A 24,207-nucleotide genomic window follows, 5' to 3' on the forward strand; every position below is an offset into this window, starting at 1 on the left:
AATTGGAAGAATGCTAGGAATTAGGGTTTGAGGTTTCCTAAAAGTATGCCATTGAAAGATCAGGTGCAGTGAGTATACATTAGTTTGAGCCCGTATAGTTTTAATTTAATTTTTTATAATGTTAAGTTGATATTAATATATAAAATTTATGTATTCAGAAATTATATTAAAAATATTATTAAATTTTAAAAATATTAAAGAAAATAAGTATAAATAGATAATAAATAATTAATTTGACTAATAAACAGTAATAGGTAAGATGAGACAAGTTGTTCTGCATGCATGAGAAACCAGAGTTACGTACGGTTGTATTGCTTACAATACAACAACGTAACAGATCGAAGTGTTCTATGGGTTTATGTTAGTTAGTTTGTTAGTTGTGGCTGTGGCTCAACTCCACGTATATATATAGCTGCAGCACCATCCATTTCTTCAAAACGTAACTCCTTCCACTTGCATGTCCACGTTCGCATCTTCAAGAAACCTAAGCTTGTAATCATCATTATTCATCAATTCATTCTTTCCTTCGTTTTATCCTTGTAGGAGTTGTAGCACTACAACAAACAGTGGTGGAGCCAGAAAGTTAGGGTTGAGGGGTCAAATGTATAGAGGAAATTTATCATCTTAGTCAATATTAATACCAACCACACAATATCCTCTAATCCTCTAATATAAAAAAGCCACACGGAGTAGTAAATGTATTCTTGGCAAAATTTTCCGCCCAACAAAAAACGACAACCTTTGGTATTGCTTGGTAATTGCGGATTTGCGGTCGAAATGGTTCATATGGCCATAATTAATGATAGGCATTAAATATGGTTATATTTAATTAGCTGCTTGGCATTTCCAATATGACGATTGATTTTACAAGCTCATCGTAAATCTACATCTGGACCATTGGTATAAGAGCATTTCCCATTCCTAAACCTACTTATAAATAGGTCTCTTTGTTTGGAACACAAAGACTTCAACTATAATACATCAGTTTGCTTCCGAAAAACACAGAAAAATCGACAGAATACATACTACAGTTTTGCGGTGACATCTCTCCATTGGGTGTACATATGAAATCCTGGAACAAAGAGGGAGTGAAGCCATCAGGGGTAAAGAAGTATTCTTCCACGATAAAGAGGTATGTATTTTTTTTAATGTTTGTCCATACATGTTTTTTTTAATATAGATTATAGTATACAGAACATCTTTTTAATTTCTTCATGCTCATACATCCAAAGATCATGTTGCTAATTACCTCACAAAGTATGAAGAAGGCAGAGTTTATGGTGTCAAATTCTTTTTGCAAACTTTCTCAGACATATGTATTGTCTCAAATCTTTTGCATCTTTGAAAGCTAAAGAAGAATTTGATACGGCCGGACAGCACAAGGAGGGACACTGCCGGTGGAACTTTTGGGGTGGCAATCATCGTTAGATATGCTGAATGTCAAAGAAACTACACGGCAACCACCGCGCGGCCATGTTCTGGATGGCTGCGGTGAGTTCATGCCAAGCGGAGAAGATGGCACCCCAGCTGCCCTCACTTCCCTGCCTGTTGCTGTCACCTGTTTTGAAGATTTTTTTATGGTGTCAAAATTTTTTTGGTTATTACAAGTTTGAGAATTTTTTTCGCAAACTTTCTTAGATATATGTATTGTCTGAAATATTTTGCTTCTTTCAAAGCTAAAGAAGAATTTATCAGGATTTTATCAACCCAAAGCTCAATGAAGAACAAGGAAAGTGTTAGTGCTAGACAATTATGTCTTAATGGCATTTTAAGTTTTGTAGGTATTAGACTGGATTTTGAGGTTTTATTTTATTGTGATGCATTTTGTTCATCTACAAATATGTATGTAGATGATTCCATGATTACTATTTTTAAGTGATTTTGCAGGTTATATTACATTCGAAGTTATATAGTGTTTTGTAAGTTTTTTTTTGCAGCAATCACTTTACAGAATCCGAAGAAACTATTCCAGGGAATTGCTTAAAGGACATATCATTGGCAAAGGAAGGAATGATGATGTTTGCCTACTTAGTGGTAATAGTCTTTGTTTTTTTTTTTTTTTTTTTTTTTTTTTTCACAGTACATACAAACTCATGTATTTGACTTATCAATTTGGGGGTGTGGGGGCCCTTAGGGTTGGGGTTCAGCTTTTTGGAAGACTGAATTATCAATTTGAATTCCCACTTGAAATTAATGTAATATTTATTTTTGATTTGATTTAAAATTATTTTATTAGATATAGTTACCAATGAATTAAGTGACGTGACTGTTATATATTTTATTGGGATTGTGCTGTATTTTAAAAATAATAATTTAGTATAAAATCATTCAGAGTCCAATACATTAAAAGTATATATATATATATATATATATATATATATATATATATATATATATATATATATATATATATATATATATATATATATATATATATATATATACACACTTTGCAATTAAACTAGCATGCAATGATATTAAAAACCTGATGAATTTGAATTTGAAATGTAAAAGAGAATTCATATAAAAGGAGACGTGTATAAGAAAAGCGCAGAAAAACAACTGTCTAAAAATGAAGCAAAATACTAGATCAGTTCGCATAGGCAAGAAAAGGAAGCACCATACTAAATGATTGTTACCAACTCTTCATCCATTCTCAATATTAGCTTAATTTATGTAGGGTTTAGAACAAAATGTGGTGATTTCTCTGTACAACATAAAGTCATAGGCCAAAGAACATAATAGTATTATACTATTATTACAAATTACAATAACCATTTAGAATAATCAAACATAGAAGCATGGACCAAAACACCTTTAGCAAGAGAAACAATTAACTTGCTTGAATAGTAGATCACAAATAGTGAATTCTAGAATCATTACTGCTAAAATATACTGTTATGAGCAGGTACAGGTAGAAATATTAGGCAGATTTGTTCCCAATCTTAACTCGGATTGGCAATTGAAGCAAATATACCTCAAAATAGCAAATAAACTAATCTTGGTATGAAATTCATATAGAAAATTATTTTGCATGTGCTTTTCAATTAACTATTTCCGACGATCCAAACTATAAGAGGATTTAGGCCTAACCAAGATAGCTAAAATGATGGAGTTTCAAAGTGACGGAACAGAAATCACATAGAAGTTGAAGGTGAAGTGATCCTTCTAGAAAAACATGCCTTAATCGAGAGTAAAAAATTGCGTGTGACATGGTTGAGATTTCTATGCGATGCAAGCTAAAATGGTGTAGTTGCCAAGGTACAGAACGGAGAATTGGTTTTAGGAGATGAAGGTGAAGTGAACCTTCTGGAATCGGATAATGGGATTGACAGCCAAGCAGCACCATTCCTCTTGCTAATCTGATCAGCATCTCTTTTTAATTTTTTTTTTTTTTTGGTAGAGATCTCTTTTTAATTAGTAATTTGTAATATTACTAAATTTTTAGCACTAATATTGTGGTCTTTGAATTATATTGTTTTCTTTTCAGAGAATGAGAACACAATACCTAGGTTGTCAATGACTTCGTCAGATCTAAGATTGCCATTTAAATTCTAAAGAAGGCAATTCTCCATGATGCTGTCTTACGCAATGACTATAAACAAAAGTCAGGGACTAACATTAACTCATGTAGGATTGCTCTAAAGAAATAAGTGTTTGTACATGGTCAACTGTACGTTGTTGCGTCCAGAGTTAGCAACTCTACAAGTGTAAAAATTTTGATTGCCAATAAAGCTGAACTGATGGGTACTTTAACTCCCAATGTTGTGTACGGATGGCAGTATTTAATAATTTATAATTTTATATCAATGATTATTAATTTTTGTCATTCATTTTTTAGTCTGAGAACTTCCGTGACAGTCATTCATCTAAAACAACGTATACATGTAAAACAACTTTAGAAATTATTAGCATGATTATATTCAAATATATTTACTTAACTGGTATAAGTTTCATCCGTGCATCGCACGGGACAATTACTAGTTATTATATATATACCATATATGATTGTGCCAATTATTATTGATAATTAGTTTTAACTATACTATGTGCAATAATATATGAAATATATAATTATATTAGTACGATCGTTAAGATTGTCAAACATTAGTTTTGAATTTTTTACATAACACAAAAATTATACAATAGTAAAAAAATAAGAAAAATTACACTTTTTATCACTAAGTTATATGGTAATTGAAGAATTTATAATTATTAGTCGTGCTTACTTTTTGTCCCTAAAATATACTCCGTAATTGATGTTGCAAATTTCGTCCCTTTACTAACAAAACATTAGGAACGAAGTATAGCTTAGAAAGGAAGAGTGACCACAACATGTTATTAAAAGGACGAAATTTGCAACGTCAATTATAGCTTAGGGACGAAAAGTGAAAACGACCAACAATTATGGACGAATTCTACAATTATCCCATAACTTAGAGACGAAAAGTGTAACTTTCGAAAAAAAATTAGGAAGGGAGCCAAAAGTATAATTTATCCATATTATAATAATATATACATATATATTTACTAAAAATGGGACGGGGGTGGGGTGGGGTGGGGGGGGGGGGCAGGGCTCCCCTACCCCAAGGGGTGGCTCCGCCCTTGACTACAAATAACACTTTTAACATTGATTTTTGAAACATACAACGCCGATTTTTCTTCGATGTCATTCTGACAGACATAATAAATGATACGACGACGTCGATGGTTTAATAAAATCGACGTCATATATATATATATATATATATATATATATATATATATATATATATATATATATATATATATATATATTTTAAAAAAAAAAAAGACGTTGGTTTTTAGCTAAAAACCGACGTCGTATATATATATTCGCTACATTGTCCCTACAATGTCTATTCAAAAAAAAAAAAAAAATTACTCTGTATTCATTATCAATAAATTAATTAAGAGAAATATTTCATTAGTTATATTGTCTTTATTTTTCTCCAATGTAAAAAATATTCTTTACATTCAAATTCATCAATTGATTATATTCACTACATTGTCTATTATCTTTTTTTGTGCACTATTTTTTTAATTAAATATCAAAGTTATAATACAAAATAATGTTATATATTTATTTACCAAGTATTTTATTAATACCATGAACAAATTAAAAAAATATAATTAAGCCAATCATATTAACTACTTGAGGGATTTGTTAACAAAGAGAGTATTCAAATCACACAACAAATTGAAGTGGGAAACTACCTCACAATGTCCTTATTTGACAATCAACAGTTAGCGAATTTGACCAACAAATTATATCAATAATTGGTAAAAAGATATTTGAAAAAATTAAATTAACTGTTTAGATTAACATGTAAAATGACCTAAGGGGACGTTTGGTTCACGAAATGTAGAATTACCTTAAGGGGGCGTTTGGTTCAGGTCATCTTAGATTACCTAGGTAATCTGAGTCTGGTAATGTTATATTACCTTGTTTGGTTCAAGTTATAAGATTACCTGGTAATGTTATATTACCTGAAAGCTGACGTGGCGGTAATGTTTCAAGGTAATGTGATTACCTCCATTTTTTTAGGTAATCTTAGATTACCTTGAATTATTCCAACTTTGCCCTTGTTAACTAATCCTTATATTATAATAATAATAATAATAATAATAATAATAATAATAATAATAATAATAATAATAATAATAATAATAATAATAATAATAATAATAATGAAATTAATATATGTTTATATAATCAAATATACATGTGTATATTTATATATTAATATTTAAGCATTGATATACATTCATACATATAAATAAATACACACACATTATATATATATATATATATATATATACATATATATATATATATATATATATATATATATATATAATTGAGGACATTATTGTAAATTGATCCATATAACCTAAAATATAACCTTGAACCAAACAAGGTAATATTATATTACACCATCCAAACCAAACACACAAGGTAATCTTACATTCCTAACATCTCACATTACCTTCCTGGAGGTAATCCTATTACCTGGGGTAATCCAAGATTCCGTGAACCAAACGCCCCCTAAAGAATGTTAGATTGCTGAGAATGTTAGATTACTGGAAATGTTAGATTACCGTGTTTGGTAAAAACTGGGCTATGTAAAATGGCAAGGTAATCTAACATTACCTAAGTTTAGCAAGGGAATCACATTCCCTCAAAAAAGGGAAAAAATCTGATGTGGATACAATGTTTAATTCAAAGCAAGGTAATATTATATAACTTCGACCAAACATAGGCATGTTAAATAACCAACTGAATATAATTTTTGTTATCCAATATAACCCCAACCAAACACCCCCTAAGGGTGTACATATAATAATAACTAGTAATTCACCCGCGCGATGCACGGAAAAAAATTATGTTATTATAAATATAAATAAAAAATAGAAAAATTAAAATATTTTAAATTATTTAATATAATAATATTTTTGAGCTTCCATTGGTCAAGTATTTATTATTTTTATAGAATACAAAATTACAATTAAAATTAAAATTATAATTTTGTATGGTAAATATAATCTCTAATTATGTGCATATTCAAATAAACTTATAGAGATAATTTACATAATTACATTGATTTATTCTTAATTGTATTTCATCTATATTATAATTTTCACAATACAAATAATAACTAAGATAATTACATTTGGAAAGCAAATTTTAAAATTTGTATGTGTAAATTTAAACTCTAATTGAACACATTTATGATTATATAATATATAGCTATTTTATTTTTCAAAAGTATAATTTTTTATATGATTATATAATATATAGCTATTTTATTTTTTAAATGTTGTGTTTTTTTGTTTTTTGTTTTTTTTTTTTAATAAAGGATGTTGTGGCATTAATTGTAACATTAATTATTTCTCAAACCATATAGCTTTATTATATAAAGGATAAAGGATAATAATAATAATAATAATAATAATAATAATAATAATAATAATAATAATAATAATAATAATAGTTTTAAAATAATAATAATAATTTAATAAAAGAAATAAAATTAAAAAAATAATAATAAAACATATGGCTCCCCTTAGTTTTGCCACTTATCTCACATTGATGAGAAAAATGTGGGAAAAGTGGCATGTGAGCCTTGAGGCTCCTATAAAATGAGTCTTAAGGTTTCAATTTAAAAATTAAGTTTGCCCATCCGTTGATGGGCAAGTAGTGAGCTAGCGAAACTGGCTCTTATTATTCAAGGAGTCGAAACTCGAAATGGCTCTACAGTAAATTTTATTATTATTATTATTATTATTATTATTATTATTATTATTATTATTATTATTATTATTATTATTATTATTATTATTATTTTAAATATAGAGGTGTTTTGGAGAACTCATTCTAAAAAATGCTAAGTGAACATATTGTAAATTGCAATAATGTTTGTATTTTCAGTGGTTTGGAACAAATTGTTGCTTCAAACAATGGAATAACCAAACATCTTCTTTAACATTTTGATTTTTGGGTTACATCATATTTACCAATCATCCGATATCTTTAGGTTATATCTAAATTCTTTAAATTAGAAATTTCTTTATTCAACAATAATGGTTGAACTAAATGAACACTGAGCAAAACACCTAAAAGACAGGTACCGTTGATTCATTCATTAAATATATTAGAACCCGTTGCAACAAAAATACTCGGCTATTATTTTAAAAAAGTTTAGTAACAATTATAATGAATGTCCTATATTACATTGTATTCATATACTATGAGTTACATATTTAAATAAACAAATTAGACATTAAATTACTTATTATGTATGAACTTCTCATATATAATTTTGCATTGATATACTTTCAAATATTTATTTAATTATAAACATTGGGTAAATTTAATAAGAGTAAAATAAAGTACTAATTTTGCCAACTTTGATTGGGATGAGGTTCGAATCTAAGACCTTTCTTATTGAAATTAATGAGTAAGTTAACGATAAATTAACAAAAATTAATGGGGAAGATAATATTTAACGGAAAAATTAATGGATAATCATATAATTAAATTATGGATAAATTAGAAAATCTCAAGAAAAATTAAAATCTGATCAATCTGAGCCATTCATTTAATTAAAAAAATTTGACCATCATTTTTTTTTACCAATTATAGGCGTAATTCTCTTTGACTCTTATTAGTATAGTAGATTTTTTTACTCATTATAAGCGTAATTCTCTTTGGCTCTTATTAGTATATAGAAGTAGATAGTAGATTAAAGGGTGTAATTTAATAAATAAATAATGTAAAATATTCGAAATAAATATTCAAAAAATTATTTTCTTTTCCGTAAATCAAAGTTTAATAATTAAATATGAAATTCGTCCATTTTTTTTTATTACAAAGGAAGGGGATATCCATACAATTTATGCCTACACTGAGACTCGAAATTCTTTCATTTTTTTTTATTACAAAAGAAAAGGAGAACTCTATAGGAGAGCAACCGGATACCAATGGACCACAAGGTCCTTGGTATGAAATTCTTCCATTAATGGCTCATTTTATGAACGTTTCATTTCTGGATAAAGACATACAATTGTTGATATATAACAAAAGACGGCTATGGTTATGGTGGCAAATGCTACCAAATTGGTATAAATGAAGAAGTCAGCCACTGGATTTTCTCTGTTGGGTATTTTTATTTTTTATTTTTATATTTTTGAAAAAGGTTGTGGTAAAAATTGTTCAATTCATGTTATTTTTCCAAGTAAAATTATCTCCACATTTTAAAATGATCCAAAACCTAATTAACAAAATTATTTCTAACAGGCCCTAATTTTATATCCAGATTTGAGAACACTGCCCGTCAGAGGTTCTATAAAAGCCATGGAGCTGTGAGATTTTCTGTTCCCTCTTTTGCTTCTTTCACATACGAACGAGTATACGAATTTTCCTTTTCACATCTGAAAATCCGAGATATATACATACTGCTAAAGTCGATTATTTGGGATTTGGGTAATGGAATCGTCATCTTCGTCTTCTTCTTCGGTGATAACTCCCGAAGATGTGTTGGGGACGCTGATGAACGACGGTACAATCGACGCTATCCGGTTGAAAATCATCACTCAGCTCAAAGCCAATGTAATCTCCATTTTTTCTCAACGTTCTCAAATTCTTTAGTTTGTGGTTTTTTATGCTTTGCTGCTTGACATATGTTTATCGCAAGGAAATTTACTGTTTTTATTCTTGTTTTTTCAATCGTTAGTGGGGTGTATTATGATTATTTTGTAATTTGTTGATGATAATACTATTCTGTTAATCTGATTAAGGAAGAGTTGAAGAATACAACCATAAAAATGGTGGAACAGAGCAAGGTTCTTAACACTCCTGGGGCCGAGAAGCAGACCAAAAGAGAGCTTTTTGATGCACTTCGCCAAGAACTCGAGTCAGTATTTTCCCTCTTTCTTTCAAGTGCTGACATTTGTTATTCGTTGCTCATGTTTATTGCTTTGTTTCCGTATTGCTTAGGACAGTGCACTTAATATTTTCTAGCATTCAAGATTCTATTTTGCGAATCAAGTTCACCTTTGTAGTATTTTATCTAAGTGGCAGTAGATTATATGGTATTTTAAATACTTATAATTTAAGGAAAGAAAGTCATTCTTGTGCTTCTTACTTTGGTGTCATTAGTTTCTGTATGGAATTTGTTTATTGGGATTAAGCTCCAGCCCTTTCTATTTTTCTCTTAACAGTGCTTGGTTTAAGATTTAGATACCCATTACAGTTACTGGGATTGCATGGATAGCAAGTTACATTATTTTGAAGCTAGTGATGTTCATCAATCTGCGAAAAATATGAAGACGTGCATTTAGTACAAATATAGTCCTATAATTTTATCACTTTGGGAAAATAAGAACTCATCAATGGAGTCTTCACCACCATTATGGTCACTTTGGTTTTGTTTAGCTTAGTGTATAATGTTTACAGTTGTAAGCCTTGTGTGTAAACAAGCTTCACTTTCTTGGCTAATGATTTTGCATGTGAGAATACTCAGCTGTAGTCCAAGTCTGGGATAAATAACATCAAAGAAGTTGCTCATTGAAATTTTCATAGAATAATGGAGACTCTGGATTTTGAACTTCTAGGATTGTAGAAGTGGATGGTGATTTGGGTGCAAAGTTTTGATTGTACTGAATTATACTAGAAACAATTAAAACAACATAGTTTGGAATACTAGTAAGCAGAAGTGCTTCAGTTGATAGGACATGTGAGTGCCATAATCAAATATAGTCTTGGTAGTTCTTTGGGGTTGCTATATGTGTAGAAGCGGTGGTGGACTGGTGGGAAGAAACTTTTACTTACACTGCTATATATCTTAAAGTTTTCACTCTGGTTAATCATTTTCCTAACTGAAATTGCTGCTGCTATGTTAGTTTGAATTGTGCAGTGGAGGTTAGGTTTTTGACTTAGCCAAGGAGGAGACAATCCTTTTCATGTTTTGGTTTATAATAAAATCTCTACCTAGTGAATAGTCTCTTTATACCAAAAGTTCTGTAAAACCGAAAGCAATTTTGCTTTGTATGCTATATTTTCAAAGTTATAACTTTTGAAATCCCCCCCTAATGCTCTACCACTGTCCATATACTTTCTTTTCTTAAGTTGTCACCAAGCTCAATTATACCCCCTTGCATTTTCTGCTGTTTCTATATTTTTCAAAACAAAACCAATAAGAATGAGACAATTCAGCCTAAGAGATGATTCCATTCTATAGTTACATCTTTTACTTCTAAAACATCTTAAAAGGGTTAGGCATAATCAAGTTAGGCTCTCCAATTGTAAATATCATATTTTAAGCAAAGAGTTTTTGCCATGTTCTATCCCTCATGTTTGCACTTTCAACAGTCTTACCCTTCAAGTTCAAAGTTATCCTGTCAACATCCCCATTATTCCCAAAGTTTTGCATCATGAGTCCCTCCGGTACTCACGCTTTTAAAGCCAGTGGAAATCCATAGAGAAGCCAGCGTGGGTATTAATTAATATGTAAAAATTACCATTCTATTATTGATCCCTATAATTTCAAAAGTGCCCAGTTAATGTCCCCCTTATTCCCAAAATTTCCCTCTGTTAGGTCACTTTTAATGACATGAGTGCTGGGGAGACTTGGGGGTGGGGGACTTTGGTAATAGTGGGGACATTGATTGGGTAATAACCTGTCAAAATTGGAAACATGTGACACCAATAATGGCTAAAATGCTTCAATGTGGATTGCCAACTACTCCATCTCTTGTTGATGCATTATTATTGTGGTAGCAATATTTTATTCCAGACCTGAGGCACTTATTGTCCTTTTCCCTCTTACTTTGCTACACCTCTAGTCCATCAAAGTTGAAATTTGGCATATTCTTGATTAAGTCAAGGGCAAAGCAAAGGACCAAGCTCCAAATGACTTTTTTGAAAAGTATAAGAGGTAGAACCAAGCATACTATTTTACTGGCTTTTGAGTTTTGATTGGCTAGAGCTCCAAACCAAGAAAAGCAAAGAGCCCAAAGTGAACTCATGTGGCTGTTCAAGAGGTAGAACCAAGCAAGTTCTAGTAGAATGTTCGAATATAGATTTTTCTATCAATGCACTAGAGTTAGAATGGAATTATAGTGAGGTAAAGATTAACAGATCTGGCAAGGCACTCCAGGTACCAAACTCAACTACATTATTAATTTGGAATTCAAGCTGTTCATGTCTTCAAAAGCATAATATTGACAATCAAGGCTCAAGAGCAGCATACTTAGCTCAGTAGTCTTACTTATTTGAACAGTGAGAACTAACAATTTGAAGGTCTGGTTGGTTGTGAATGGCCACCACCCATTGGGGAGGCAGAAGCTGTATATGTAAGAAAATTAGAGAAAGAAGTGTATTGCTTATAATGATAATATTGTAATTCTCATACTGATAGGTTAAAGATCACATGCTTTTATAGTTAAATCATTGGCCTCTTAGACCAAGTTTATACCTGAAAGAGGCTCACTTGCAATCCTAGTTGGCAACCTTTTTAAATTTTTTCTATTTTAATAAATGACACATGGCTTGCAAGCTGTCAAATTGGCCTGCAAAAGGTAGAGTGGGGCCAAATTTTTTTGTTTTTAATAAAATTTAATGTTACTATTATTATTATTATATTATTATTATTATTATTATTATTATTATTATTATTATTATTATTATATTCCGTAATACTAATATTATATTATATTATATTTTAGGAGTGAGTTGAAAATGTTGGGATGTAGAGAAAATAGTGAATGAATTGATATGGAGTAAGGCCTATTTTTGAAAGTGAGAGAGTACTGCAGGGATAAACAAAGCCTTAGTGAGCTAAAATAGGGCTATGTTAGGATTATGATATCCTGACAACCAGCTTTACATATAGCATCACCTGGCTTTGGTTTGGTGAAATTGCGTTCAACGGGTTCAACTTGTTCTTTCTTCAAACTTAAAAAAAAAAATGAATAAATAAATGCAAGTAATCTTGTTTCTACAGGGAAACCCTGATGTGGATACCTTAGTGCTCCATGTTTGACTGTGAAGAGATGATCTACCTTCCTTTTTGTGTAGTGTAGATTGGCAGCTCCTGGTGTGGTTGTATACTTGTATTGCTATAATTTAATGCTTAATCATTTCATTGAAGCTTAGAGTACCTTTAGATCAACAAAAACTAGATACTTAGGGCATTAAATTGGATGGGTTGTATGTGCCTGAGTGTACACCCTTTTTATAACTTGGTTCTATTCTTCATAATGAATAATTCATAGGACTATGGTGCTCTAAAGTTGAGAAGTGCAATCTCAATTTATTTGGCCAGAAAAATCTCATAACATGGAGAGACATTCTATTGAATGAGTATTTACCTACCTATGCTTTATGGCAGCTAGTCTCGAGTAGTTGGGAAACAAAGCAACCGTAAGATGGTTGTAACTGATATTAGAGTGCTAAGACTAATGTTTGCATGTATAAGGATCCATCATATATGACTATTTGAAGTAATACACAAGCAGTGTGGGTTGGAGACCATTATAGAAAATAGATTAAGGTGGTTTGAACATATTAAATGGAGGCCTGTGGATGCTGCAGTTAGATAGTGTTGATTATATGGCAAGAAGCACAGGAAGTAGGAGAGGAAGAGGTAGACTGAGACTTTGGCACCCCGGGGATTATGATGTATATAACAAGACATAAATGCTAGTCATGGGCTGTAGCTTGCTACATTAATTTCTATGCAATTCTGCAGTGGGAACAATACTCCTCGGTTCTGTTTTTATTTGTAAGCAACTGTTGTAATGCTCCCTCACTTGACCACAAGTGGCAACTGTACATTGTTAGGACACTGTCTTTTTGTTTCCCATGTTATTGCATTTTTGCATACTGTAGTCCCTACTCACATCTTTTGTTCTTTACCTTTATACTTTATCTGTGTAAATATAACCTAGAAAATAGTTGCAATTTCTCTTTAATCCAAATAGTTGCCTGGTAAAATTCATCTTCCAATGGAAGTACGCTTTGGCATAGTTGGTCATCTGGCTTTTTGGGATTTGAATGGACTAATCATTGCATTTCTTCTCTTGTGAATAATAATTTGCTGCATCTAGGAGTCTTAGAGTAACATAATGCTTTAGGAATCGAAGTTTTATGCTTAGTAATTTTGATGACAGGACTTCAGTGCTTGAGAAAGCTTCTAAATCAGTTTGGGAGCTGATATTGGATCACAATGGGATCGGGAAAGAAATAAGCGAGACAGTTGAGGGCGTATTTTGTAGATTGAGCGGAAGAGAACCTCCGTTGTTCCCTCCAGCTGTCGAAACCAAATCAGACAAGGGGAAAGTGAAAGACAGCGAGGAAGGAAGGGAAACTGAGAAGGATAATTCATCAGACTTGGCGTTAAAGAAGAGGAAGTTCCATGAAGTGAATACAGAAGATGGCGCAGAAGAAGTTGCTAAGAAATCACACGAAAAGTCAACTGAAACAGATGATTCTAGTAAAATGCCTACACCTAGCACAAAATCATGATTCCTTAGGTAAACTATATATCTACTTTATCCTTCTCTCCATTTTAGCCCTAGTAGAAGAACTTTTGAATGCTCAAAACTCTTGTAACAGAATCAGTCTGCGTCATATATGGTTTGTAGATATGCACACTAGGAAATGATGCAGGCGTTTTATGCTTTCTGAAATCCTTGTATCTTTTAGCAGGTTCAAGGTTTGAAGTTAATACTTTTGTTAGCAATAGCTGCCTTCTTGACTTCTTGTTGGCAACTTTCATAATTGGAATTGCTCATTAAACTTAGAATGATGACAATTGTTCAGTAAGTCCCAATTGGAACTATTTAAGTGTCTGTATGAAAAGCAAAGACATACAGTTGTGACTTTCATGAAGAATAAAAAGCTTTATTCTGTTGTTATAAAGATCGAATTTGGCATTATCAACGACTACATGATCGTGGTTTGATTTGAACTAAACCGTATACTGCAATAATAGACTCAATATATTATCTTTATTGTTATAGCAAAGACCCGAATTCGTTTTGCATTTTTTTGGAAGACAAATTCTAATTAACTATTAAAATTATGATTAATGAATAAACATTAAAAGATTACAATAATAAAAACACTACATATCAATAAATACAACCTCTAATTTTTTTTTTTTTTTTTTTTTTTTTTTTTTTTTTTTTTTTTTTGAGGAAGGTTCAGTTTGCACATTCCATAGCGAAGGCATACGGCATGTGAGGAACATATGCAATTAATGTTTGCCATGTAACAGTCACGTTTGCATCTGTTACAAAGAATGGTGCCATGGAAAACTAAACATATCCTCCGTACATAATATACTTTTACAGTTTACTCCTTTTATATTAAGGTGAGACTTAGAGTCCTGAACTTATAGCTTATTTTAAGCTATTAATAAGCTATAAGCTTTGTTTGGTAGTATTTTTAAAATAAGCTCATAGCTTAAAATAAGCTAGTAGTTTCCTAATTGTTTTACAATCTTATCTTTACTATTTTAAAGAAATGACATCTTTTATACTTCCCAATTAAAACCATTTTATCTTCTCCTTTTATCAACAACTTTCACTGCAAATAATAATAATAATAATAATAATAATAATAATAATAATATTATTATTATTATTATTATTATTATTATTATTATTAGATTAGAGGAAGGATATTGCTACTTCATTATGAGATGTTAGATCATGATTATGCTAATAGTTTTCAGAATGTTAATTTTTTTAAAGACAAAATGTTAAATTTTAATATGTAAACAAAGTAATTTAAATTTTATCAAGATGTACTTTTTTGTCTTTTTTACTTTTATGATTTTATCAGTTATCAAAAAGCTACTTTTACCAAACACTTTCAAGCATAACAGCTAGCTTAACGGCTCTTCAGTTTTCAGCTCCTAACTAATAATTTTTCAACTTTCAGCTACCTTTTCAGCTCGGTTTGCCAAACATAGCCTACCTCTTCTCTCTTTATTTTCCCCCTCAGCTCCACTTCTTCAAGCATAAATACATGGGGAGGGAGAAGATAAGAAACATATATTACATCTTCCTTTTCTACCATATCATCACTTCTCCCTCCTAGCCCACATTGGAAGCAATCGATAATTGAAGCTAGCACCATCGTTGCCGGAATAGTTGAGGTACGTACATACTCCATGCGGCTTTGTTTATAATTTTTGGCAACTAATAATAATAATAATAATAATAATAATAATAATAATAATAATAATATCTGCACGTAACAAATGATGACATATATTTGGAATGACCCAAATTATAATGCCAAAATTAGGGGTCGTTTACTAACTTGGAAAAATGGAGAATTTTCCAAAAAATGGAGAAATTGAGAAGTGGAAAAAATAAAAATTGGAGAAGTTGTTTACCAAATATCTTCTTCCAAATGCTTACTCCATCTCCATTTTCCAACTTCATGTACATTTTTGAAGAAAGAAAATTTGGACTTCTCCAAATGGAGAGATGGAGAAAACACGCGTGAACAGTAACTCCTCCAAGAGGTCGCGGGTTCGAATCTTGTACTGTGCCTCTGCTTCTTTGCACGTCGCGAGTTCGAATTTGAATTGTTGCTTTGCACGTCAGTTTTGCTCTGCCTTTGCTTCATTATTATTATTATCTTTTTTTTTTTTTTTTTTTAATTTTCCCCTTTCTTCATCCTTATGCACACATAATAATAATAATAATAATAATAATAATAATAATAATAATATTATTATTATTATTATTATTATTATTATTATTATTATTGTTGTTGTTGTTGTTGTTGTTGTTGTTGTTGTTATCTTTGTTGTAGAAATGTAAAAATGCTATATGGAATGATTGTATTTAATAAAATCAGAAAATTAGAGAAATGAAGAATTAGAGGAATGAGGAATGAAAATTGAAAAATTGAAGAAATGGAAAACTGGAAGAATGGAGAAAGAAAACTGGAGAAATGGAGAAATGGAAAACTGGAAATGGAAAAACAGAGAAACGAAGTAAACGACCCCTTAGTGTATCTAGATATGAAGGTAAAATGTATACTGATGAACCTCAAGAGCCCCGAATGATTGCATATTTTAGGGTCGTAGGGTTTTACGGTGTTACACATTTAGGTCGTCGTATTAATATCAATCGCGGCCTCATAGCAGCACTTGTAGAGAGATGGCGGCTAGAGGTGCATGCCTTTCATTTTCCATTTGGTGAGGTGGGTATAACACTTCAAGACGTTGAAGTGTTATTTGGTTTGAAGGTTGATGGGCTTGCAGTCACTGCCTCACTGGTAAAGACAAGTGTCTATGTAATGAATGGATTGAGGAATGTGACAGGTTACATTGTTGGGTTTTCGACCTTCCTAAAGTCGTTACCACGAGCAAATATTTGTTATCGTGTTACCAGTAGTGCATGTTGTGAACGGGTGGAATACTGATGAGGAAGTAGAACAAGCTACTCGTTGCCTTATTCTTCTACGAGGCTTTCTCTTTCCTGACATAACGAAGAATAAGGTGAAGCTATTTTTAAATTTTTTTTTTTTAAATACCTTTGAAGGACGCGGTCAGTATAGTTGGGCGTCTACGGTATTAGCGCATAGTACTTGTATAGGTCAATGTGTTGTGCAGCCGACTTTGAGTCACCCACAGCTTGCGGATGCCTCATATTATTACAGATATGAGCATGGGAAAGGCTATCTATGGTGAGGCCCCAAGTAATATTGCCTTTGAACAATCTCATTGATTTGCCATATGGAGCGATGTTAGTTATAATATGTTAGATTTTGTACTTTCGAATTATAAGAGCATCCTCAATAGGAGATTATTCTTGATTTTTCAAATAGTAAAAACTACACGGTGAGGTTTTTAACTAATGTGGAGGGGAGGTTTTTGAGGGTTGGGTCTTTAGGCCATTCCAACGTGACTGCATATCAACTAAACGGCAAATAATTTGGTGGAAAGAGTCCAATGGAGCGGCAAAACGCCAAAAAATTTGGCGATGATGAACAGTGCCGCGCCATATATGGCGCGACACTGTTCATCCACGGCATTTCCTGAACATCTTTTTTATTCATCTTTTGCCCCTGCTTTTATTTATTAATTCCTTTCATATCCTTTATTTTGTTGGTATATTTTATATATTTTGTTAAATACTTAAACATAAATGTTATATTATTATAAATAAATTATATCATTTGAAAGATCTCTAAACAAGACTAATATTGAATATAGATTAAATAAAAATTAAAATAAATTAAACATAACAACAACATAAAAATAATATTACTAAAAATTTATTATTTACACTAACAATTATATTTTGTATTAAATTAATTAAATCTGAACTAATAAAAATTTAAAATTAGAGAAAGCATATTATTTTAATGTAGAATAACATTTGACTTAAAAATTTAGTGTTTTGGTGTAATAGGTTGGAGACAATAAAATTTGGTGTAGAGAATATTTTCACTGATGTGACATTTGGTGGAGATTTTTGGTGTTTTGGTGTTAATAGGTTGGAGATACTCATAGGCAAACGAGGATACTCTAATTAAGCTATACCTCGAGATCGAAGACAGTCAACTAGACAAGTGACGCCTAGCTACGCACGTTTTGGTATTCCGCTCCTATTTGTATCCAAATCTGTGAAACAGAGAAGTAGGCAAGGAAAGTGAGGTGCCATGGAATCTGATCCCCAAACCCATCAGTTTGGTGCCACTCTCCCGGTGCCTAATGTCCAGGAATTGGCTAAGCACAAACCGGCTATGGTCCCAAGCCGGTATATACGCCAGGATCTACCATCTCCAGCTGAATCCAATCCCCCATGTTCTTCCACCCAAGTCCCAGTTATCGACATGAAGAAATTAATGTCCCAGGAATCAACACATGATTCGGAGCTTCGGAGGTTGCACTTTGCCTGCAAAGATTGGGGTTTTTTCCAGGTAACCAAACTCATATCTCGCATTTAATAAGTGAATTAGTTTGAAAAATATAGTAATACGAATGAATTGAAGTGCAGCTGATAAATCATGGAGTGAGGTCTTCAGTTTTGGAGAAAGCAAAAGTTGAGGTCCAAGGATTCTTCAATCTGGCATTGGAAGAAAAGCAAAAGTGTGGGCAAATTGCAGGGGAGATTGAGGGATTTGGGCAACTATTTGTTGTATCTGAGGAGCAGAAACTTGATTGGGCAGATATGTTCTTCATAAAAACTCTACCACCACATATAAGATCACCACGTCTATTCCCTAAGCTACCACCCACTTTCAGGTAAATAGTTAATTAGACAAAAAGAAATAGGGAAAATAATCAAATAAATAAGCCCCGCCCTAAAATTTTAACAATTTTGCCACTGCGTTTTTTTTTTTTTTTTTTTTTTTTTTTTTTTTTTTTTGTAACAATCCCCTACCTTTCTTTTAAAAACAATTGCTAAAAGTTAGTATCCTATGTTCTTTTTTGTATTAGTGTATGACCAGTCGCCATTGTCAATGAAAAAGGCAACCGAACTGGTTGCCTTCACGGGAGAAGGCGACCACGCCGGTCACCTTTTTCATCGATCGAAAGAAGGTGATCAATCCAATCGATCGGCAGTACTTTTTGTAAACTGTAATGATTTTGTTATCAACAACGGCGGTCAACAACGGTCTGCATACCGGTAATCAATAGGTTACCGGTATATGAGACGACATATATATATGACTAATTTTAATAACTTGTAGTGTTTAATTAATCGCAACTTTTAAAAGTTCAGGAGCCTAATTATTTTCTCGTGTAAGTTCAATGACATATTTGACTATTTTTTTTCCAAAGAAATAAGTTTATAATAGGTACTTAGAGTAGTTAATTATTTAGTATTGATTTGACTCATATGTATTATAACTGGATTTGATTCACCCCAACTTGACCTTTGTCCAATCTTAAATTCTCACACCTTGGCTAGTTGAAATTTGTAAATTTGTGTTCCTTTTTGGACCAACCAGGGACACTATAGAAGCATACTCAGTTGAAGTGAACAAGGTAGCCATGAAGATACTCAGACTTATTGCTAAAAATCTGGGAATAAAAGATGAAGAAATGTGTAAGTTATATGAAGGGGGGATGCAGTCAATGAGGATGAACTATTATCCACCATGTCCCCAGCCAGAGCTCGTGATGGGTCTTAGCCCCCACTCTGATGCAGATGGCCTAACTATCCTCCTTCAAGTCAACGAAACAGAAGGTCTTCAAATTAAAAACAATGGCGCTTGGCTTCCCATTGTGCCAATTCCTAATTCCCTCATTGTCAATATTGGAGATACATTGGAGGTAAAGTGATATCATTTTTTTATATTCCATTTTTTAGAAAGAGCGTATAAAATGTGTAATCCAACTTTTAATTTAAAGTTATAGTTATAAAATGTGTAATCTAACATGTTAGTTTAGACAAAACACATCTTTTAATTTAGAGTATTTCTTTTTCGATCAATAGAATTTACTCCGTATTTACTTGTATTAAAGTTAATCAATTTTGACAGATATTTACAAACGGAATATATCGTAGCATAGAGCACAGAGCAGTTGTAAGCCGGGACAAGGAAAGGATGTCCGTTGCAACATTTCATGCCCCGAAATTGGATGCAGAATTGGGTCCGGCGGCGGGCCTTCTCACGACCGAAACCCTACCAAAATACAAGAGAATTAGTGTACCTGAATTTTTCCGTTTATTCTTTTCGACCAAACTTGACGGGAAGTCACATGTTGATGTCTTTAAAATTGCGAATAACAATGTCTAATTAAAATGTAATTAATGCACCATGTGCAAATTATGTTCCCCTATTGCTGTACAATAAGTTTAATTTACACAGAAGTGTGGTTAAACCAAAGTTTAGTAAACCTCAAAATTTTGTCTAGTTAGCAAAATATTTGGTGTTAGAATACCAATCAAAGTATACGCTTCGTACATTTGCATAGTAGTTTTGTGTTGGTATGTTCGCACATGAGTGTGCATTCTCATCACATGTGACTCTATATATAGAGAAAATTTTAAAAATAATGGAACAAATTGATCCAAAGTATGTACGAATATTAGTTCGCAATAATAAAAAAGAGGGAATCGTAAGGGGAAAATATTATAGTAATATTTCGTAGATTGATGTAAGAATATTACAAAGAATGTTTTGAAGTAGAATTAGACATGGTTATGTAATGTCAAGACAATGACAATTTATACAAGGAAAATGGTCCCAACAAATCCCTAAAAATGTTGTGGGCCTCAAAACCAAGTTAAGGCCCATGTGCTGGGCTATGTGACTAGGTCGCAACCCATCATTCCGGGCCCAAAGCTGTGCTCGATCTGGGGATCCTCGCTCTCTATCCGGGTCATGGATTCTTCTCTGGCCCCATGTCATGGATTTGAGGTCTGGCACTGAAGCCCCGTCGACCTCGGGTTCCCACGCTTTGCCATTCACCAAAGCCCTGTCAACCTCAGTCACCTAAGTCAAACCGGACAGAGGTGCTAGCCCCGGGCCTCCATGCATACTCCACTACTCGATGAAGCCTTGTCCACCTCGGGCACCTAAGTTGGGTTAGTCGCCATCCAATGGACCGCGATTATACTGAGTTAATGGGGGGGGGGGGGGGGTGAGAATCTAGGGGTTGGCGTCATCTAATCAAGTCGGGCTCATCGTAGGGGCATCGGGCAGGTTTGCCCATGCACAACTCAAGGTAACTCCTATTCTTTTGAGGCCGAGCACGGAGCCCACGACCTAACCCTAACGAACGTGAGACACCTAGGCCGAGGTTGAGATCAACTCGCCTAAGGGGTCAGGTTGTAACCGGAGGTTATCGGTGGCATGAGGCCGATCGTAATGCCCAAGCCAAATCCACCTTATATCGGTTGGGCACCTGGGCACCGACCCAAGATTGCTTGTGGCTAAGGCTGGCGACGAACACGTCGCCCCGAGGAAAACCTAACACGTGGAGGACTAAGTGACCAACTGTCCAAAAGCCTCTAACCAATGTTGTTACTCAAACAAAGTGCACTCGAAAGCTAACCCCGGAAACCCCATCCCGTGGCTGAGCCGAGGAAGCTAGCTAACCTCAAGACGACCTTAAGGTCATCATCCAAGTCAATCTACACCCAGGGTCCACCCCAGATAATGAGTAATACTAATCATGTTAAAATGAGTAATAAATTCAAATAAAATAATAATAGTAATTTATAATTCATTTCACACCTTCATATTAAATCACAATAATTTCTTAAGGAAAATCTCTGTTATCGTCCCTCAATTGTTTTGTAACTGTTAATTTAGTCCTTAATTTTTAATTGGTCGAACTGACCCCCCCCCCCCCCCCCCCCCCCCCAATTATTATAAATTTTATCAATTAAGTCCCCTAGCCATTATTCCGTCAGACAACCTTTACTTACCAAAACATTGGCTAGGAGATTTAACTGACAAAATTTAAAACATTTGGAGGGTCAATTCAACTAAACTGAAAATCAAGAACTAAATTGACAATTGAAAAACAATTGAGGGAGAAAAACAATGATTTTCCGTAAGATAAATTATTGCGATTTAATATTAATGTGTGCATACCTATGAATACAAAATTACTATTATCATTTATTTCAAATTTTGGCATTTTAGATGTTTATTTTTGAATTTTATCATTTTTTGTGAAATAGGTATTTTAATTTGATGAATTAGGTACTTGATGAAATAACTATTTAGATGATTTAGATACTTTAATTATGAGTTAGCTATTTTGATGAATTAGATTGAATTTGATGAGTTAGGTATATAATTTGATTATGAATTATTATATGTACTTTGATGAATTGGATTCGATTTGATGTGTTTGGTATATAATTTGATTATGAATTATGTAGGCTATGTTTGGCAAACCTAGCTGAAAAGGTAGCTGAGAGGTTAAAAGGAGCTGAAAGCTGAAAAACTATAAGTTAGGAGCTGAAAATTGAAGAGTTGTTAAGCTAGCTGTTATGCTTGAAAGTGTTTGGTAAAATTAGCTTTTTGATAAGATGATAAATGTAAAAAGACAAAAAAAAAAAAAAAACATCTTCATAAAATTTAAATTAGTTTGTTTACATATTTAAATTTAACATTTTATCTTCAAAAAAAGTAACATTTTGAAATAAAATTATTAGCATAATCATGATGTAGGCATGTAGCATCCCATAATAAAATAGCAATATTGTTCTTCCAAAAGGCTGAACCCCAACCCTAAGGGCTCCCCACACCCCGGCTCGACAGAGCATTTAGGAGGATGTAAATCATGGTGACTCAACTGAACATGAACCACAGAGGCTAGACCGGTGCTCACTGCGCACAAGGAGCCCCCCTCACTTTGAGAGGTTGCTCTCATACTGCCGCTGGTGAGACTCGATCCCTGGTCATTCTTCATTGTTGCGAATCTCCTTCATCTCAAAATAATAATAATAATAATAATAATAATAATAATAATAATAATAATAATAATAATAATAATAATAATAATAATAATAAAGTTAGACGTCAAAACGACGTCGTTTTTGCATCTGTATGCACTATGCATGGTGCATACAGATGCACAGCATAACAATCCATGATTTTTGATCCTTAAGTTTAAGTATGAAGCAGTTTTAAATAGTTAAATCTCTAGGCTCTACTGCTCTAGGGTCATGTTTTTTTTTTTTAAAATAATTTTTAAAAGGCCTACTAGCGTAGCCCGCGTTTTTGTGGTCAATTTTTTTTTGTGGCCTTAACTATTGCACTACGACAAATTATAGTATGGACCATGGTCCATACAGTGTAGTGTAGACCTAACAAAAAATATGTTTTTAATATATTAAAAGTACATTATTCGTGTACTGAATGTACATTATACAAAATAGGCTAAAGTGTCATTCCACACCCCGAACTATATCCGATTATTCATCCCGCACCCTGAACTTTCATATCGTACATATTGAGCCACTTACCATTGAATTTTTTTCGTCTAGCATTTTTTACAGGTTCTCAAGTTACTATGATGACATGGCACAGGTTATTAGTTGATGAGGTGTTTATTTTTGCTTATTTGATGTGTTTCTTAGATGATGTGGCAGCCATGTAATAGTTTTACTTTAAAAAAAAAAAGTCAACTTGAGACATCCGACTCGTCATTTGCCGGCAACGCTTCTCGCTCCGCCTCCCGTACTTCTCATCAGCCTTCTAACGGATTTGGTAAGATGCTCTTTGGAGGTCAGATCACTAATGAGGAAGTTCAGAGCCTGAACAAACGGAAACCTTGTTCAGGGTATAAATTGAAGGAGATGAATGAGAGCAATACATTTTCTGCTTACCGTGAGAATGAGAATCTGGAGCTAATGGCAATTTGAGTAATATTGATTATGAGTTTGAGAAATTGATTTTGAAAAAAAAAAATTATAGTATTTGTCATTTCATTTACTTCATTCAATAAAATGAAAAACATGTGAGGCTGCAGTCCTGAGTCATCCCGGGTAGCCTTTAATTTGTCTCTTAGATTGCTTGAAAATGGAAGGATGGCCATCTTTTATGTAGTCTGTCATTTTGGAAATGTTGAGATACAGCACTGGGTCTTCATTTTTGCAATGACAGATTTCAGGACCTTCATCATTCATGGATATGGAGCCAGATGACTCTCATTTTTTAACGGCCTCGTCTCCCCGTCAGTGAAT

General features: G+C 32.7%; 2 protein-coding genes across 3 annotated transcripts; both read left to right on the top strand.

The window, feature by feature from the left end:
• The first annotated feature begins 8,840 nt into the window (after positions 1-8,840).
• LOC109155421 lies at positions 8,841-14,347 on the top strand. Its single transcript, XM_019303123.1, has 3 exons — positions 8,841-9,130; positions 9,319-9,434; positions 13,693-14,347. The coding sequence occupies exons 1-3, from the start codon at positions 9,008-9,010 to the stop codon at positions 14,045-14,047; spliced, it is 594 nt and encodes a 197-aa protein (XP_019158668.1). The 5' UTR covers positions 8,841-9,007; the 3' UTR covers positions 14,048-14,347.
• Positions 14,348-18,083: 3,736 nt separating this feature from the next.
• On the top strand, positions 18,084-20,389 carry LOC109155419 (protein SRG1-like). Of its 2 annotated transcripts, XM_019303122.1 has the most exons (5): positions 18,105-18,205; positions 18,256-18,472; positions 18,550-18,797; positions 19,508-19,832; positions 20,042-20,389. In XM_019303122.1, the coding sequence occupies exons 2-5, from the start codon at positions 18,296-18,298 to the stop codon at positions 20,297-20,299; spliced, it is 1,008 nt and encodes a 335-aa protein (XP_019158667.1). In that variant the 5' UTR covers positions 18,105-18,205; positions 18,256-18,295; the 3' UTR covers positions 20,300-20,389. The 2 variants fall into 2 exon arrangements, with proteins under 2 accessions (XP_019158666.1, XP_019158667.1); XM_019303121.1 differs by having other exon boundaries at positions 18,084-18,472.
• Positions 20,390-24,207: the final 3,818 nt, after the last annotated feature.

This window comes from Ipomoea nil, unplaced genomic scaffold, assembly GCF_001879475.1.
Source record: "Ipomoea nil cultivar Tokyo-kokei standard unplaced genomic scaffold, Asagao_1.1 scaffold2701, whole genome shotgun sequence".
Classification (NCBI taxonomy): domain Eukaryota; kingdom Viridiplantae; phylum Streptophyta; class Magnoliopsida; order Solanales; family Convolvulaceae; genus Ipomoea; species Ipomoea nil.

Excerpts from the sequence above, each read along its gene's own strand:
- LOC109155421 (XM_019303123.1), top strand. The coding sequence starts at position 9,008 with ATGGAATCGTCATCTTCGTCTTCTTCTTCGGTGATAACTCCCGAAGAT. Across the intron at positions 9,131-9,318 it reads TCACTCAGCTCAAAGCCAAT|GAAGAGTTGAAGAATACAAC; the intron begins GTAATCTCCATT and ends AATCTGATTAAG. Across the intron at positions 9,435-13,692 it reads GCACTTCGCCAAGAACTCGA|GACTTCAGTGCTTGAGAAAG; the intron begins GTCAGTATTTTC and ends TTTTGATGACAG.
- LOC109155419 (XM_019303121.1), top strand. The coding sequence starts at position 18,212 with ATGGAATCTGATCCCCAAACCCATCAGTTTGGTGCCACTCTCCCGGTG. Across the intron at positions 18,473-18,549 it reads AAGATTGGGGTTTTTTCCAG|CTGATAAATCATGGAGTGAG; the intron begins GTAACCAAACTC and ends ATTGAAGTGCAG. Across the intron at positions 19,833-20,041 it reads ATATTGGAGATACATTGGAG|ATATTTACAAACGGAATATA; the intron begins GTAAAGTGATAT and ends CAATTTTGACAG.